This window comes from Gossypium hirsutum, chromosome A10, assembly GCF_007990345.1.
Source record: "Gossypium hirsutum isolate 1008001.06 chromosome A10, Gossypium_hirsutum_v2.1, whole genome shotgun sequence".
NCBI classification, from domain to species: domain Eukaryota; kingdom Viridiplantae; phylum Streptophyta; class Magnoliopsida; order Malvales; family Malvaceae; genus Gossypium; species Gossypium hirsutum.
In genome coordinates this window covers 86,655,803-86,672,328 of record NC_053433.1, presented here as the reverse complement: position 1 = coordinate 86,672,328, position 16,526 = coordinate 86,655,803, and the positions used below count along the sequence as shown (strand labels likewise).

The 16,526-nt window shown below is 39.1% G+C and overlaps 1 protein-coding gene and 3 non-coding genes across 4 annotated transcripts; 3 read left to right on the top strand and 1 right to left on the bottom strand.

Annotated features, from left to right (window-relative positions):
• The first annotated feature begins 5,471 nt into the window (after positions 1–5,471).
• LOC121209317 (small nucleolar RNA R71) lies at positions 5,472–5,577 on the top strand. Its single transcript, XR_005904435.1, has one exon. It is a non-coding gene; the product is annotated as a small nucleolar RNA R71 (small nucleolar RNA).
• A 3,219-nt stretch (positions 5,578–8,796) lies between these two features.
• LOC121209007 (small nucleolar RNA R71) lies at positions 8,797–8,903 on the top strand. Its single transcript, XR_005904125.1, has one exon. It is a non-coding gene; the product is annotated as a small nucleolar RNA R71 (small nucleolar RNA).
• Positions 8,904–12,217: 3,314 nt separating this feature from the next.
• LOC121209110 (small nucleolar RNA R71) lies at positions 12,218–12,324 on the top strand. Its single transcript, XR_005904227.1, has one exon. It is a non-coding gene; the product is annotated as a small nucleolar RNA R71 (small nucleolar RNA).
• Positions 12,325–14,388: 2,064 nt separating this feature from the next.
• LOC107895543 (uncharacterized) lies at positions 14,389–16,132 on the bottom strand. The gene is made up of 4 exons (XM_016820808.1): positions 15,922–16,132; positions 15,152–15,318; positions 14,573–15,103; positions 14,389–14,514 (listed from the first exon to the last, which is right to left on the bottom strand). The coding sequence occupies exons 1-4, from the start codon at positions 16,130–16,132 to the stop codon at positions 14,389–14,391; spliced, it is 1,035 nt and encodes a 344-aa protein (XP_016676297.1).
• Between the last annotated feature and the right edge of the window lie 394 nt (positions 16,133–16,526).

The following is a 16,526-nucleotide window of genomic DNA, read 5'->3' as shown; positions in this document are numbered from 1 at the left end:
AGAACAAATTCTAGAAAAAATATGTAGATGGCATATGAGTCTAGTTTCAGGAAAAATCACGAAACTGATTTTCGAGTTGTGAAACTCAAGATATGATTTTAAAGCGACTAGTACACAGATTGGCAGTGTCTGAGAAATATTTTTATAAGGGGTTTAAAGTCTGTTAACACCTCGTGTTCGACTCCGGTGTCGGTCTCGGGTTCGGGGTGTTACATCATTTGTTAGGTTCAAAGGGGTTCACTAAGGGTTAATTATGAAGGTAGGCTTTTGTGGAGTGAGTGGGTTAAACCCAAGTGCCTTTATCATCTTGACATATCAAATCAAATGCTGTGGTCTTGACATGCATAATCAAGCAAGTTCTAGAATAACAAATCAATACTGGCGCACTCATAATAAAAGTGAGCATGAAAGAAATAAAATATGCTCTAAAGGCTCAAGATCTCACAAAAAATTTATGGCTTTTTGATGTTTAAACTTGTGAATTTCAAATCAAGATAATACCTAAACTTAGGGAAGCAACCTAAAATTTTTTTAATTCTTCAAAAATCAACTTATCATGTTTGATTCCCTAATGTCTTAAAGTTTAAACAATCAATGCATAAATGCCTATGTTTTAATTCAAGACATATCAATAAAAATCATAAATTAATTAAAATTCATTCTAATAGTGATATGAGTGATTCACCTCAGAATAAGACAAAACTCGGGGATTTCTAATGATGATATAAAAAACCCCCCACACTTAAGATGTATATTGCCCTCAATGTACAAAGATAGATATATTAAAACATATAGATATATAATCATAAGATAGGGAGAGAAGTGAAACTTCCTGAATGATGAATGAATTCCTTGAATTGGAGTTATGGAGAATAATCAACCAAGGCAATGATAAGAGTGGAGGAGGATACTCCAGTGGTGGTAGAGGTTCATTAGTCCATAAGTCCTGCGCCAAAAGAATATTATATCTGGTAGTAGCTATGGTCGTGGTCGAGCAGGACATGGCAGTCGTGGAGAACCTTTGCCATTGGAGTTTTTAGTTCCTATTTGATGAAGAGCTTTGGAGCTCTTTATGACTGTGATAAAATCAAGAACTCTTTAGGAAATATAAAGAAGCATAATTACTTGTAATGAAATAGCCGAAAATAAAAATTGTAAAAACTAAAATTAAACTAATATTAAAGGAAAAAGAAATAAAAGTACTTAAAGAAGATAAATAAAGATAAAAGTGAAAATAAAAATAATAAATAAGAAGTTTTTAAACATCGTCATCGTCAGATAGTTCGTGAGGTGGGGGTGGCGATGAGATGTGGAGGTGCTGACAAATTTGATGTAGAGTCGCATCAATGTGATCAAAGCGCTAAAAACATTGCTGCTCAAATCGTGTAAGGCACTCAGAGATGTCAGACAGTGATGCCGCCGCATGAACTGAACGATGGATGGGTGGTGGCTGAGACAGTGGGTCCTCATGACGTGGAGGGACATCATCAGTAATGTCCTCTAGGTCCTCCTCCTCGGTGGACTGGACGAGGCGGTACTGAGGAGGGTAGGTGCCACGTTGTTTCTCGATCATCCTCTTATGAAACATGCTCGAGAGTCCCTGTGGGGACATATGGCCGATGAGAGTGAGGGAGGATGACTGTGACATTGTGTTGAGTAGCCCAAAGTGCCGAGCCAATTGAGTCACATAGGGCCCGATAGAGATGACTTCTCTTCTATGCCTCTCTGTCTGATGGCGAATGGCGAGGGCAATGAAATAGGCAAAGTCGAAGACGTGACCATTCTCCATACACCATAAAAAATAGGCATCGTGAGTGTTGACGATACCGGTGCTCTCTCGTTTTCCAGTTAGAGTGTGGGCCAAGATGGCGTGTAAGTATCATAGGGATGAGGCGAGGGCCGGTGCCTTAGAACGGCTAGGATCATAGGTGGCCGAGGCAAGGACGAGGTCCTTCCAGCACTTTGAAGGGGAGTAGTAGATGTGGTGATGGAGGGTGTCGAGTTCATTGTCGTCTATGAACTCCTCCGTGTACAGCCCTAGTACAATTCCAAACCCTAGTATGCTCAACTGGCACACTAGACCACCAAGGCGGAACTGGACTGTTCCAAGATCGTCGAAGTTTGTCATGAAGACTTGGAGATGGAAGGTCGAGCAGAGTTCCATCGTAAGCTCGAAGTATGTCGGCTCGATGATCTCAAAGAAGCCCCCATGGTTCCATCATAAGGAGGGCTCAGATCGCGTCAGCCATCTGAATTTGTTCAAGTGCGGCCTAGTCGATGCAGCGGCCCAGGCCCGTAATATCTGAAATAGCTCCTCCTAGGGTCCCAAGGGGAATTGGAGGAACGGGTGCCTAATCTCTGTGGCTTGAGGATGATCCTGCTCCTTTCCTCTTCTTCGAGGTGGGGAATTGGACCACGTGAGGTTGACATTGTATACCTACAATGAAGAGTCAAAGTTAAATACTCCCCAAGAATGTACGCGTGTTAAAACTGAATAAGAATATTTTATGGGGCTCATGGACTAGACTAAAACAACCAAAGCAGATATATCAAGTCATTATCATGAATAGGACTACGACAGTAAAGCAAACGGAAATATTTAGAAACTGAATACATGTGGGTTTGCTAATATGAAATATGGTGTGGGTAAGCGTTAAATCCATGGAAACACAAAAAGAAATGGATGAATGTATCCTAATGTTTTGACTAAAATGGAAAAGTTCTAAAAAAGAGCATAAGTATTATTATAACTATGAACATTTACTCAAAATAATCAAATAAAACAAATATGATCGTGAAATAAGTAAAAGAATGAAGAAAAAAAAGGGGAAAAATGAACAAACACAAGAAGGAGGAGCTTTGGATCGTCGGAAGTGGTGTTTGTAGTCGACGCATGGGCGTGGCATGTAGGGTGTGTGAAGTTGTAGCGGCTAGGGTTAGGGATTTTGAGGAAGGGGATGATGAATAGTGAGAGGTTTATGAACACCCGTGTGCCCTAATTTTTTCCCCTATGTTTCGTATTTTTTAAAATTTGGGCGCATTTGAGACTTGCCCACGACTGTATCGCACGACCGTGTTCTACTTCGCTCGCTTCTCCCACGCCCGTGTTCCAATCGGCACACCTGTGTTATTTTATCAGTTTTGAGCACGGGTGGTGGGCACGGGCATGTTGCATGACCGTGCTAAATTCTCAGTGTCAACCATGATTTATAGACACGGGTGTGTCGCATGCCCGTGTTGGTTTGACAGACTCACCCACAGCCACGTCGCACGGCCGTGTCCACTTATCGCATCCTGTGTTAAGGAAAAATTTTTCCCTATTTTCACACGACCGTATCGCATGGCAGTGTCTCCTCTCATGGTGTGGGGACGGCCTAAGGCACGCCCATGTGCCCTGCCGTGTGGATTAGAGAACCTGTGTTTCAATGACTCAGTTAGTGATTAGATGTTAAAACTAAAAATTTTTAAAGAAGTTATCATCGTTAGTGCTCGGGTTGCCTTCTGAGAAGCGCTTTATTTATAGTCTAAGCTCGACTTACCTTTCTAGTGCATGGTCATGGTGGTGCGAAGAGTTTACACTCCTCATCCTTGCTATCAATTTTATCAACATAAGGTTTAAGATGAGTACTATTTACCTTAAAAGTGCTAAATTTGGGATGAATTACCTCGACTGTACCATATTGGAAAATAATGAGTATCGTAAGAGGGATTGCTCCGTTAGGTTCAAAAGTGTCAATGCGAGGGTTTGCAACATCTAGTGGTACTTTGTCTCTAACCTTAAGTTGATTTGGTGCGACATTGAGCTCGTCATGGGGTGGTTTTGGTTTATCGTGTGTCCTTGGTTTATGAGTCCGCCATTCATCTATTCCTCGGTTTGTAGCCTTCGTTCTTTATAGATAAGTCCTTTGTTGTTGCTTGAACATGGCTCTTCGAACTTATTTCCTGCAAAGTAGGTTGCACCACATGGTCAGCTTTGGTAGAATGATTTATACAACCACCTTCAATTTTTGATGTGTTACTCGTATTACGAGCTTGAAGGGTGATTGTTTCATCTCCCACACGAAGTGTGAGTTCACCTGTGCCAACATCAATTATTGTTTTAGCGGTTGCTAAAAAGGGCCTCCCTAAAATTATAGGAATGTTACTATCCTCCTCTATGACTGGAACAACGAAATCAACTGGGAATATAAATTTGTCAATTTTAACGACTACATCTTCAATAATCCCCCTAGGAAATCTAATTGTTTTATCGGCTAATTGAATACTCATCCTAGTTTGTTTGGGTTTCCCAATACCTAGTTGCTTAAACATTTTGTAAGGCATGACATTGATACTAGCCCCTAAATCAGCCAAAGCATTATTAACATCCAGGCTACCAATTAAACAGGGAATCGTAAAACTCCCTGGATCTTTTAATTTGTTGGCCAACTTATTCTGTAGTATGGCTGAGCAAATCACATTTAGCTCTACATGCGACGCCTCATCCAACTTCCGCTTGTTTGTTAAAAGCTCCTTTAAGAATTTGACTGCGTTTGGCATATGCGAAAGAGCTTTCATAAACGGTAAGTTAATATGTAACTTCTTTAATAATTTAAGGAATTTACTGAATTGTTCATTTGTGCGGTCTTTCCTTGTCATGTTGGGGTATGGCACACGAGGTTTGTACTCTTTACTTACCAGTTTCTGGTATTATGGTCCACACCTTTACCTTTACTTACCACAGTTTCTTGCCTTAGTTCTAGTTTAGGTGTAATTACCCCTTCCTCATCTTGAATGGTAATGGCATTGAGTTGCTCCCTTGGGTTAGATTCAGTGTTATTCAGTAGGCTACCTTGTGGTCGTTCAGATATCAATTTAGTGAGCTAACCTATCTGAGTTTCGAGCCCTTTGATCGATGCTTGTTGATTCCTAAGTGCTGTCTTGGTATTCTGAAAATGAGTTTCTGATTCCCTTGTTGGTGGGGTGGTTGTTGGAAGCCTGGAGGTGGTGGTCTCTGATTCCCTTTGCCTCCCCATAAAACATTTGGGTGGTTCCTCCAACCTGCATTGTAAGTATTACTATCAGGATTATTTTGAGATCAAGGATTATCCCCGATGTAATTTAACTACTCATTCTCCATGTTGTGGCCATAGGGTGGGTATTCTGAATTGTTTGATCATCCTCCACTTGCTTCGCATTGCATTACTGGGTGAACTTGTGAAGAACTAAGAAAACTGTCAATTTTTCTATTCAAAATTTCTACCTGATTAGAGAGCATGGTGACGAAATCGACGTTAAAAACGACGGCTATTTTCGTTGGCTTTGTCCTCATGACTTGCCACTGATAATTATTTAGTGACATCTCTTCTATAAATTCCTAAGCATCCTTAGGTGTCATATTATTGATAGTTCCGCCAGCGGCTGCGTCAATCATCTGTCGAGTCGAAGGATTCAGGCCATTGTGAAACGTTTGAACCTATAGCCAGAGTGGTAACCCATGGTGAGGGCACCTTCTCAACAGAGCCTTGTGTCTCTCCCATGCATCGTAAAGTGTTTCTAAATCCATCTGCACAAAAGAGGAGATATCATTATGTAATTTGGCTGTTTTAGTTGGCGAAAAATATTTTAATAAAAACTTTTCAGTCATTTGTTCCCAAGTAGTGATTGACCTTCGTGGTAACGAGTTCAACCATTGTTTAGCCTTATTCCTCAACAAAAAGGGAAACAACCGAAGGCGAATGGCATCATCAAAAACGCCATTGATTTTAAAAGTGTCGCAAAACTCTAAGAAATTTTCCAAGTGAGCGTTGGGATCCTCGTCCTACAAACCATCAAACTGAACAAACTGTTGGATCATTTGAATGGTGTTAGGTTTCAGTTCAAAATTATTTGCAGCAACAGCAGGCCTAATTATGCTCAATTTAGTTCCTGTTAAAGAAGGTTTAGCATAATCATACATAGTACGTGGAGCAGGATTCTAATTAGCAGCAATTACAGGAGGTAGCGGATTTTCTTGGTTTTCAGCCATCTCCTCAGTTGTGGTTGAAGTATCGTCCTCTTGCTCTTCCTCTGTGTATCGTAAGCTTCGCCTTATTTCTCTTCAGTTTCTGAGAACTATGCTATCAATCTCACTATCAAGCAGTAATGGTCCCGACGGGTTTCTTCTAGTCATACACTATAAAAACTTGCCAGGAACGAATAAAAGACAAGTTAGAAAAGAAAATAAAAATTTAAATTGCAAATAAAGTGTAATGGCTAAAGTAATAAAAATTGAGTGTTCCTTATATCCTAGCTCCCCGGTAACGACACCAAAAACTTGATACGTGATATTGGCAACAGGTTTTAAAAATTTATAATTAATCATTCTTGAAACTAACTATTATCACGATGAAGGCAAGTGTACCTATCGAACAATAGTATAGCTTTAGGAAGACCGGATTGTCGAACCCAAATGAACCAAGAGTACTAATAATTACTTTCTTTTCATTATCTAGTCTAAAAATTAAGGGATTTGTTTATCTAAACTAATTAACTAAACTAAGACTGCGTAGAGAGAAATTGGGGAAAAGCTTTTAGGAAAATTTTATTGATTAAGACAATACCCAAGGAAAAATCCACCTAGACTTCTCTTGTTATTTGACTCTGAATCAGATGATTTATTCATTTGACTTGATCCGCGGAAATCCCTAAGTTATATTTCTCTCTTGAGACTAATAACGTCTAACCCTAGGTTGATTTAATTGAAATCTCCTTCTAATTAACACCCTAGTGTTGCATTAACTCGATCTATGGATCCCCTTATTAGGTTTCACTCTAATCCAGCAAAATCTTTTCACCCTATGTCTAGGCATGCAATCAACTCCACTTAATTACGGCAAATTTACTCTTAGACAGTGTCTTTTCCTCCTCTGAATAAGAGCGTTAACTTGAATCAATATCTTGGAATATTAAAAGAAGAATTAAGAACACATAATTAAGAACAAGTCAAATATTTATCATACAATTTAGATAATAATAACAAGATCTGTCTTAGGTTTCATTCCCCTTAGGTATTTAGGAGGTTTAGTTCATAATTAAAAAAGAAAACATCTCAGACGAATGGAAATTGAAGGGAGATCTTCAGTCTTGACGATGAATCCGGCTTCTGAGATGGACCAATCGGCTTCCCTTGAGTAATTCATTGCTTCCTACTCTATGTCTCTTCTCTAATCGTCTTCTCCAGTGTTTAAATAAGCTTTAGAATGCCTAAGAGCCCTCAAAAGTGGCCTTTTCTGAATAGGGCTATACTTGGGCTCGGCAGGGACACGACCGTGTACGATTACTCCAACCCGTAGTCAAGGCTGTTGAACAGGCATGGATGTGTAGTCTACCCGTGTAAGTCATTATTTCATCCTGCCAAATGGACACGGTCGTGTGACACGTCCGTGTGAGGAAGTCTAGGCCATGTTGATTTCCCACGTGGGTACATTTTCTCTGTTTTCAGCCCGTTTCTTGTTCTTTTTACTCTCCTATGCTCACCTAAGTATAAAACATGAAATTAAAGGATTAATAGCATCGAATTCACCAAATCTAAGGAGAAACCATCCATAAATGTGCTAAACATGGGATAAAAATATGTATAAATTATGATTTATCAAGGTTCCCCAAGACCAAGTTGTTTAAACATCAATATGGCATCAAATTAATGCTAGCGCCTATATCAACTAGTGCTCTATCAACATTCAAACTACCAATTAAGCAGGGAATAGTAAAACTTCGTCATAAAGCTCCACTGTAGATAAGTCTTCAAATTTCCTTTTGTTTGTTAGAAGTTCCTTTAAAAATTTGGCATATGTAGACATCTGTGATATAGCTTCAACAAAAGGCAAGTTAATATGCAGTTGTTTGAAAAGTTCAAGAAATTTATCGAATTGTGCATCGATGCGGTCTTTCTTCAACTTTGTTGGATATGGGATTGGTGGTTTATATTCCCTTGGCATTCGATTGTTTTCGGGTTTTACTTCCTTTCATTCGTTTCTGTCAGCTTCTTGTGGTGACTTCTTTTCAGATTCAGCTAATACTTTCCCACTCCTTAGTGTAACTGCTTTCACATGGTCTTTTGGATTGGGTTCAATGTTATTAGGTAGACTTCCGAGTGGTCTTTCTAAAATCAATTTAGGAAGCTGCCCTATCTTAATTTCAAGCCCTTGGATTGACGCTTGCTAATTCTAAAGTACTGTCTCAGTATTTTGAAAACGAGTTTCTGACACCGAGATGAATTTTGTTAGCATCTCCTCAAGGTTCAACTTTTTCTCTTGTTGGTAAGGTGGTTGTTGGAAGCCTGGAGATGGTGGTGGTCTCTGATTTCCTTGGCCTCCCCATGAAAAATTTGGGTGGTTCCTCTAACCTGTATTGTAAGTGTTACTATAAGGATTATTTTGAGATCGAGGATTTTTACACATGTAATTTAACTGCTCGTTCTCCATGTTATGGTCATAGGGTAGGTATTCCGAATTGCTTGATCCACCTCCACTTGCTTCGCACTGCATTACTGGGTGAACCTGTGAAGAACCAAGAAAACAGTCAATTTTTCTATTCAAAAGTTCTACCTGATTAGAGAGCATGGTGACTGAATCAATGTTAAGAATGTCGGGTGTTTTCGTTGGCTTTGTTCTCATGACTTGCCACTGATAATTATTCAGTGACATCTCTTCTATAAATTCATAAGCATCCTCAGCTATCTTATTATTGATAGTTCCACCACCAGTTGCGTCAATCATCTGTCTAGTCGAAGGATTCAGGCCATTGTGAAACATTTGAACCTATAGCCAGAGTGGTAACCCATGGTGAGGGCACCTTCTCAGGAGATCCTTGTATCTCTCCCATGCATCGTAGAGTGTTTCTAAATCCATCTGCACAAAAGAAGAGATATCATTACGTAATTTAGTCGTTTTAGTTGGCAAAAAATATTTTAATAAAAATTTTTCGGTCATTTGTTGCCAAGTAGTGATTGACCCTTGTAGTAACGAGTTCAACCACTATTTAGCTTTGTTCCTCAATGAAAAAGGGAATAACCAAAATCAAATGGCATCATCACAAACACCAATAATTTTAAAAGTGTCATAAAGTTCCAGAAAATTTTCCAAGTGAGCGTTGGGATCCTCGTCCTGCAAACCATCAAACTGAACAAATTGCTGTATCATTTGAATTGTGTTAGGTTTCAGTGCAAAATTATTTGCAGTGACAGCAGGCCAAACTATGCTTGATTCAGTTCCTGTTAAAGAAGGTTTAGCATAATCATACATAGTACGCAGAGCAGGATTCTAAATAGCAGCAATCATAGGAGGTAGCAGATTTTCCTAGTTTTTAGCCATCTCCTCGGTTGTGCTTGATGTATCGTCCTCTTACTCTTCCACTGTGTATCTTAAGCTTCGCCTTATTTATCTTTGGTTTTTGCGAACTGTGCGATCGATTTCACTATCAAACAAAAATGGTCCTGACGGGTTTCTTCTAGTCACACACTATAAAAACCTGCTAGGAGTGAAGAAAAGAAAAATTAGAAAATAAAAAAAAAATTAAACTGAAAATAAAGTAAAATGGCTAAAGTAATAAAAATCGGGCGTTCCTAATATCTTAGTTCCCCTGCAAAGGTGCCAAAAACTTGATACTTGATATTGGTGACAGGTTTTAAAAATTTATAATTAATCATTCTTGAAACTAACTATTATCACGATGAAGGCAAGTGTACCTATAGAACAATAGTATAGCTTTAGCAAGATCGGATTGTCAAACCCAAAGGAACCAAGAGTACTAGTAATTGCTTTCCTTTTATTATCTAGCCTAAAAATTAAGGGATTTGTTTATCAAAACTAATTGACTAAACTAAGGGTACACAGAGAGAAAATTTGGAAAAACTTTTAAGAACACTAATTGATTAATACAATAACCAAGGAAAAATCCACCTAGACTTCACTTGTTATTTGACTCTGAATCAGACGATTTATTCATTTTACTTGATCCATAGAAATCCCTAAGTTATATTATTTTCTCTCTCGAGACTAATAACATCTAACCCTAGGTTGATTTAATTGAAATCTCTTTCTAATTAACAACCTAGTGTTGCATTAACTCAATTTATGGATCCCCTTATTAGGTTTCACCCTAATCTGGCAAAATCTTTTCACCCTATCTCTAGGCATGCAATCAACTCCACTTAATTACGGCAAATTTACTCTTAGACAAGGTCTTTTCCTCCTCTGAATAAGAGCATTAACTTGAATCAATATCTTGGAATATTAAAACAAGAATTAGGAACACATAATTAAGAACAAGTCAAATATTTATCATACAATTCAGATAATAATAACATGATCTGTCTTAGGTTTCATTCCCCTTAGGTATTTAGGAGGTTTAGTTCATAATTATAAAAGAAAACATCTCTGAAAAATAATGAATACAAAACATAAAGAAAACCCAAAACCCCTGAATGGAAATTGAAGGGAGATCTTCAGTCTTGACGATGAACCTGGCTTCTGAGATGGACCAATCGGCTTCCCTTGAGTAATTCCTTGCTTCCTACTCTACGTCTCTTCTCTAAGTGCCTTCTCTGGTGTTTAAATAGGCTTTAGAATGCCTAAGAGCCCTCAAAAATGGCCTTTTATGAATATGGCTATACTTGGGCTCGGCAGGGACACGACCATGTGCGATTACTCCAGCCCGTGGTCAAGGCTGTTGAACAGGTATGGGCGTGTAGTCTACCTGTGTAAGTCGTGCTTCGATCCTGTCAAATGGACACGACCGTGTGACATGCCTATGTGAGGAAGTCCAGGCCGTGTTGATTTCCCACGTGGGTCCATTTTCTCCGTTTTCGGCCCGTTTCTCGCTCTTTTTACTCTCCTATGCTCTCCTAAGTATAAAACATGAAATTAAAGGATTAAGAGCATCGAAATCACCAAATCTAAGGAGAAACCATCCATAAATTTGCTAAGCATGAGATAAAAATATGTATAAATTATGGTTTATAAAGGTTCCCCGAGACCAAGTTGTTTAAACATTTTATATGGCATCAAATTAATGCTAGCGCCTAAATCAGCTAGTGCTTTATCAACATTCAAACTACCAATTAAGCAAGGGATAGTAAAACTTCCTGGATCTTTTAGTTTGGTTGGTAGTTTATTCTGAAGTATGGCCGAGCATTCCACATTTAAGCTTCATTGTAGATAGGTCTTCAAATTTCCTTTTGTTTGTTAGAAGCTCCTTTAAAAATTTGGCATATGTAGGCATCTGTGATATAGCTTCAACAAAAGGTAAGTTAATATGCAGTTGTTTGAAAAGTTCAAGAAATTTATCGAATTGTGCATCGATGTGGTCTTTCTTCAACTTTGTTGGATATGGGATTGGTGGTTTATATTCCTTTGGCATTGGATTGTTTTCGGGTTTTACTTCCTCTCCTTCATTTCTGTCAGCTTCTTGTGGTGACTTCTTTTCAGATTCAGCTAACGCTTTCCCGCTCCTTAGTGTAACTGCTTTCACATGCTCTTTTGGATTGGGTTCGGTGTTATTAGGTAGACTTCCGAGTGGTTTTTCTGAAATCAATTTAGCAAGTTGCCCTATCTTAATTTCAAGCCCTTGGATCGAGGCTTGCTAATTCTTATGTACTTTCTCAGTATTCTGAAAATGAGTTTCTGACACCGAGGTGAATTTTGTTAGCATCTCCTCAAGGTTCGGCTTTTTCTCTTGTTGGTATAGTGGTTGTTGGAAGCCTGGAGGTGGTGGTGGTCTCTGATTTCCTTAGCCTCCCCATGAAAAATTTGGGTGGTTCCTTCAACCTGTATTGTAAATGTTACTATAAGGATTATTTTGAGATCGAGGATTATTACACATGAAATTTAACTGCTTGTTCTCCCTGTTGTGGCCATAGGGTGGGTATTCTGAATTGCTTGATCCACCGCCACTTGTTTAACACTGCATTACTGGGTGAACCTGTGAAGAACCAAGAAAATAATTAATTTTTCTATTCAAAAGTTCTACCTGATTAGAGAGCATGGTGATCGAATCGATGTTAAGAATTTCAGCTGTTTTCCTTGGCTTTGTTCTCATGACTTGCCACTGATAATTATTCAGTGACATCTCTTCTATAAATTCATAAGCATCCTCAGGTGTCTTATTATTGATAGTTCCACCAGCAGCTGCATCAATCATCTGTCTAGTCGAAGGATTCAGGCCAGTGTGAAACATTTGAACTTGTAGCCAGAGTGGTAACCCATGGTGAGGGCACCTTCTCAACAGATCTTTGTATCTCTCCCATGCATCGTAGAGTGTTTCTAAATCCATCTGCACAAAAGAAGAGATATCATTACGTAATTTAGTCATTTTAGCCGGCGAAAAATATTTTAATAAAAAATTTTCGGTCATTTGTTCCCAAGTAGTGATTGACACTCGTGGTAACGAGTTCAACCACTATTTAGCTTTGTTCCTCAATGAACAAGGGAATAACCGAAGGTGAATGGCATCATTAGAAATGCCATTAATTTAAAAGTGTCACAATGTTCCAGAAAATTTGCCAAGTGAGCATTGGGATCCTCGTCCTGCAAACCATCAAACTGAACAAATTGCTATATCATTTGAATTGTGTTAGGTTTCAGTGCAAAATTATTTGCAGCGATAGCAGGCCTAACTATGCTTGATTTAGTTCCTGTTAAAGAAGGTTTAGCATAATCATACATAGTACGCGGAAAAGGATTCTTAATAGCAGCAATCGCAAGAAGTAGTGGATTTTCTTGGTTTTCAGCCATCTCCTCGATTGTGCTTGATGTATCGTCCTCTTGCTCTTCCTCTGTGTATCGTAAGCTTCGCCTTATTTCTCTTAAGTTTCTGCGAACTGTGCGATCAATCTCACTATCAAACAGAAATGGTCCTGACGGGTTTTTTCTAGTCACATACTATAAAAACCTGCCATGAGCGAGTAAAAGAAAAATTAGAAAAAAAATAAAAATTTAAATTGAAAATAAAGTAAAATGGATAAATGAATAAAAATCGAGTGTTCCTAATATCTTAGTTCCCCTACAACGGCACCAAAAACTTGATACTTAATATTGGCGACAGGTTTTCAAAATTTATAATTAATCGTTCTTAAAACTAACTATTATAATGATGAAGGCAAGTGTACCTATCGAACAGTAGTATAGCTTTAGCAAGACCAGATTGTCAAACCCAAAGGAACCAAGAGTACTAGTAATTTCTTTCTTTTTTTTATCTAGCCTAAAAATTAAGGGATTTGTTTATCTAAACTAATTGACTAAGCTAGGGGTGCATAGAGAGAAAATTTGGAAACCCTTTTAAGAAAACTAATTGATTAAGACAATACCTAAGGAAAAATCCACCTAGACTTCACTTGTTATTTGACTCTGAATCAGACAATTTATTCATTTGACTTGGTCCATAGAAATCCCTAAGTTATATTATTTTCTCTCTCGAGACTAATAATGGCTAACCCTAGGTTGATTAATTAAAATCGATTTCTAATTAACACCCTAGTGTTGCATTAACTCGATCTAAAGACTCCCTTAATAGGTGTCACCCTAATCCGGTAAAATCTTGTCACCCTATCTCTAGGCGTGCAATCAACTCTGCTTAATTACGACAAATTTACTCTTAGGTAGGGACTTTTGCTCCTTTGAATAAGCGAATTAACTTGAATCAATATCCTGGAATATTAAAATAAGAATGAGGAACATATAGCTAAGAACAAGTCAAATATTTATCATACAATTCAGATAATAATAACAATATCCATCTTAGGTTTCATTCCCCTTAGGTATTTAGGGGTTTTAGTTCATAATTATGAAAGAAAACATCTCAAAAGAATGAAGATAAGAAAACATAAAGAAAACCCAAAACTCCTGAAGGAAATTGAAGGGAGATCTTCAGTCTTGACGATGAGTTCGGCTTCTGAGGTGAATCAATCGGCTTTCCTTGAGTAATTCCTTGCCTCCTACTCCGTGTGTTCCCTCCTAAGTACCTCTTCAGGTGTTTAAATAGGCTTTAGAATTCCTAAGAGCCCTCAAAAGTGGCCTTTTTTGAATAGGACTATACTTGGGCTCGACAGGGACACACTCGTGTACGATTGCTTCGGACCGTGGTCAAGCCTTTTAAATAGGCAGGGTATGTGGTCTATCCGTGTAAGTCGTGCTTCAATCCTACCAAATGGACATGGCTGTGTGGCTTACCTATGTGAGGAAGTCCAGGCCGTGTTGATTTCCCATGTGAGTCCATTTTCTCCGTGTTCGGCCCGTTTCTCGCTCTTTTTACTCTCCTAAGCTCACCTACGTATAAAATAAGAAATTAAAGGATTAAGAGCACCGAATTCACCGAATCTAAGGATAATTCATTCAAAAATATGCTCAGCATGAGGTAAAAAATATGTATAAATTATGGTTTATCAACATTCAAAAACTCTTTGGCAATTCTGACATCTTCCACAGAAGGACCTTTAGAATTGGAAATACTAACATATGCTAGGAACGCCTCGCAACCTTTGTGAACCAGCTTCTTGGCCTTTAACGCAGAAATCTCATTAGAAAAATAATCTCTTCGATTTCCCTATCACTTTCACCTCCTCATCCTCCGTAGACTTCAACACCATACGCTTAGCAGCACAATCCAATATCGCACGATGTTTCACTAGCCAATCCATGCCCAATATAATATCAAATTCCCCAAATGGCAGTTCCATCAAATCTTCCAAAAAAACCACCTTTTGGACTTCTAAGGGCACATATCTGAAAAACTGACTCACCCCAACTAATTGTCCCAGTGGACTCAACACAGTCATTTCACTAACTGTATTTTTAGACTGAATACCCAACGTCTCAGACACAGTGCACGCAACATACAAGTGTGTAGACCTAATATCAATTAAAGCAGTGTATGGTAAATTATAAATCAGGAACGAACCAGTTATGACGTCAGGGGCATCCCTATCCTCTCGGTGACGAGCAGCATAGACCAAGGCTGGCTGTCTCGCCTCAGTGTTTCCAGCACCTCTGCCTGGTGCTTCATGACCTCGACCAAACCCGTTTCCACCTCTGGCCTGACATCGGCCTCTCGGTGGTTGCTGACCACCTCTCACAGGCTGAACACGACCCTACCCTGCATCTTACGTTTGAGTAAAGCTCTGAGTACAATTCTTAACCTGATGATCCATAGACCCACATCTAAAGCAATCCCCAGTTCGTTTCCAACACTTACCCTGGTGAGCTCTCCCATAATCGGCATAAGGCTGCGGTCTTGCAACAATACCAGGAACCACTGAAACTGGCCCATCAAACTTGGCCCTCTTCATAGGCCTTCCAGAAGAACCTGAGGGTCAAAAATCCCTTTTATTTCTGGCTCTATCTTTCTCGCGATTTCGGCGCTTAGAGCGCTTCACTTCCTCAGCAAATTTTTCTTTTTCCAAAAGGGAAGCAAAGTCCCGCTCCCTCTGCGGGGCTATCAGCAGACATAACTCATCCCAGAGGACATCCTCAAATCGCACACAGTATTCATATTCAGTTGTGACTACCCCGCATGCCTACCGACTCAACCATAAAAACTCTGCCTTGTACTCCGCCACGGTTTTATACCCCTGTGCCAAATTCAGAAATTCCTTCCTTTGGGTGTCTACATAAATTGTGCCCACATAATTCCCTGAAAAGGCTACTTTGAAGAAATCTCATGTCAAACGGTCAGCTTGCGTACATTCTCTCACAGTGAGCCACCACTGGTAGGCCTCATCACCCAGTAAAGATACTGCCCCTTTTAATTTTTGCTCTGAAGTACAGTCAAGGTCATCCATTACTCACTCGGTAGTCTCTAACCAATATTCTGCCACATTCAAGGCTACACCCGAAACACCCCTGAAGATTTTCGTTCCATTAGATCGGAGTCGCTTCGAAATTGACCCCTAGCCTACAAATCTAATACTTGCTCCAGCAACTCTTTCAAGAACTCGTAGCATTGCTTGAGATAAAGCATCATCCCCAGCTGCTCGGTCATGAGACCTTAACTTAGTTACTGGTGAGGCTGGTGCCTCCCTAGCTGGCATGTGGCCCGGTGTTGAAGACCCGGCTCTAGCACTTTCTCGGCCTCTACCGCGGCCTCGTGTAACCCCTTTATGAGTATCTCTTGTGCTCATATTGATAGCAAATTGTCTATTTTAAAGTCTTATGAATAAGTTTATAATTTTAATAATTATTAACAATGTGTTATGAACATTAGCAATTAGAGTTTGTTTTTGCAGAACAAAATCTTCTACATTTGTCAGTCTTCTGTAATCTCAGTCTACTCTATCTACAGAGTTTCAGTGTAATTCTACTACTTATGGTAGTCTTCAGTAATACATTTAAGTTCATAACAATAATCAGTGTAAAAAAACTTACCGATTTGGTGCCGAAGACTCAGTATGCAACATTACCAACCACAACATTTAACATTCAAATCCACAAAAACCAATTCCACAACCGAGTTTTGTAACCTAGCTCTGATACTACTAAATGTAACACCCCAAACTCGGCCTAGACACTACAGAC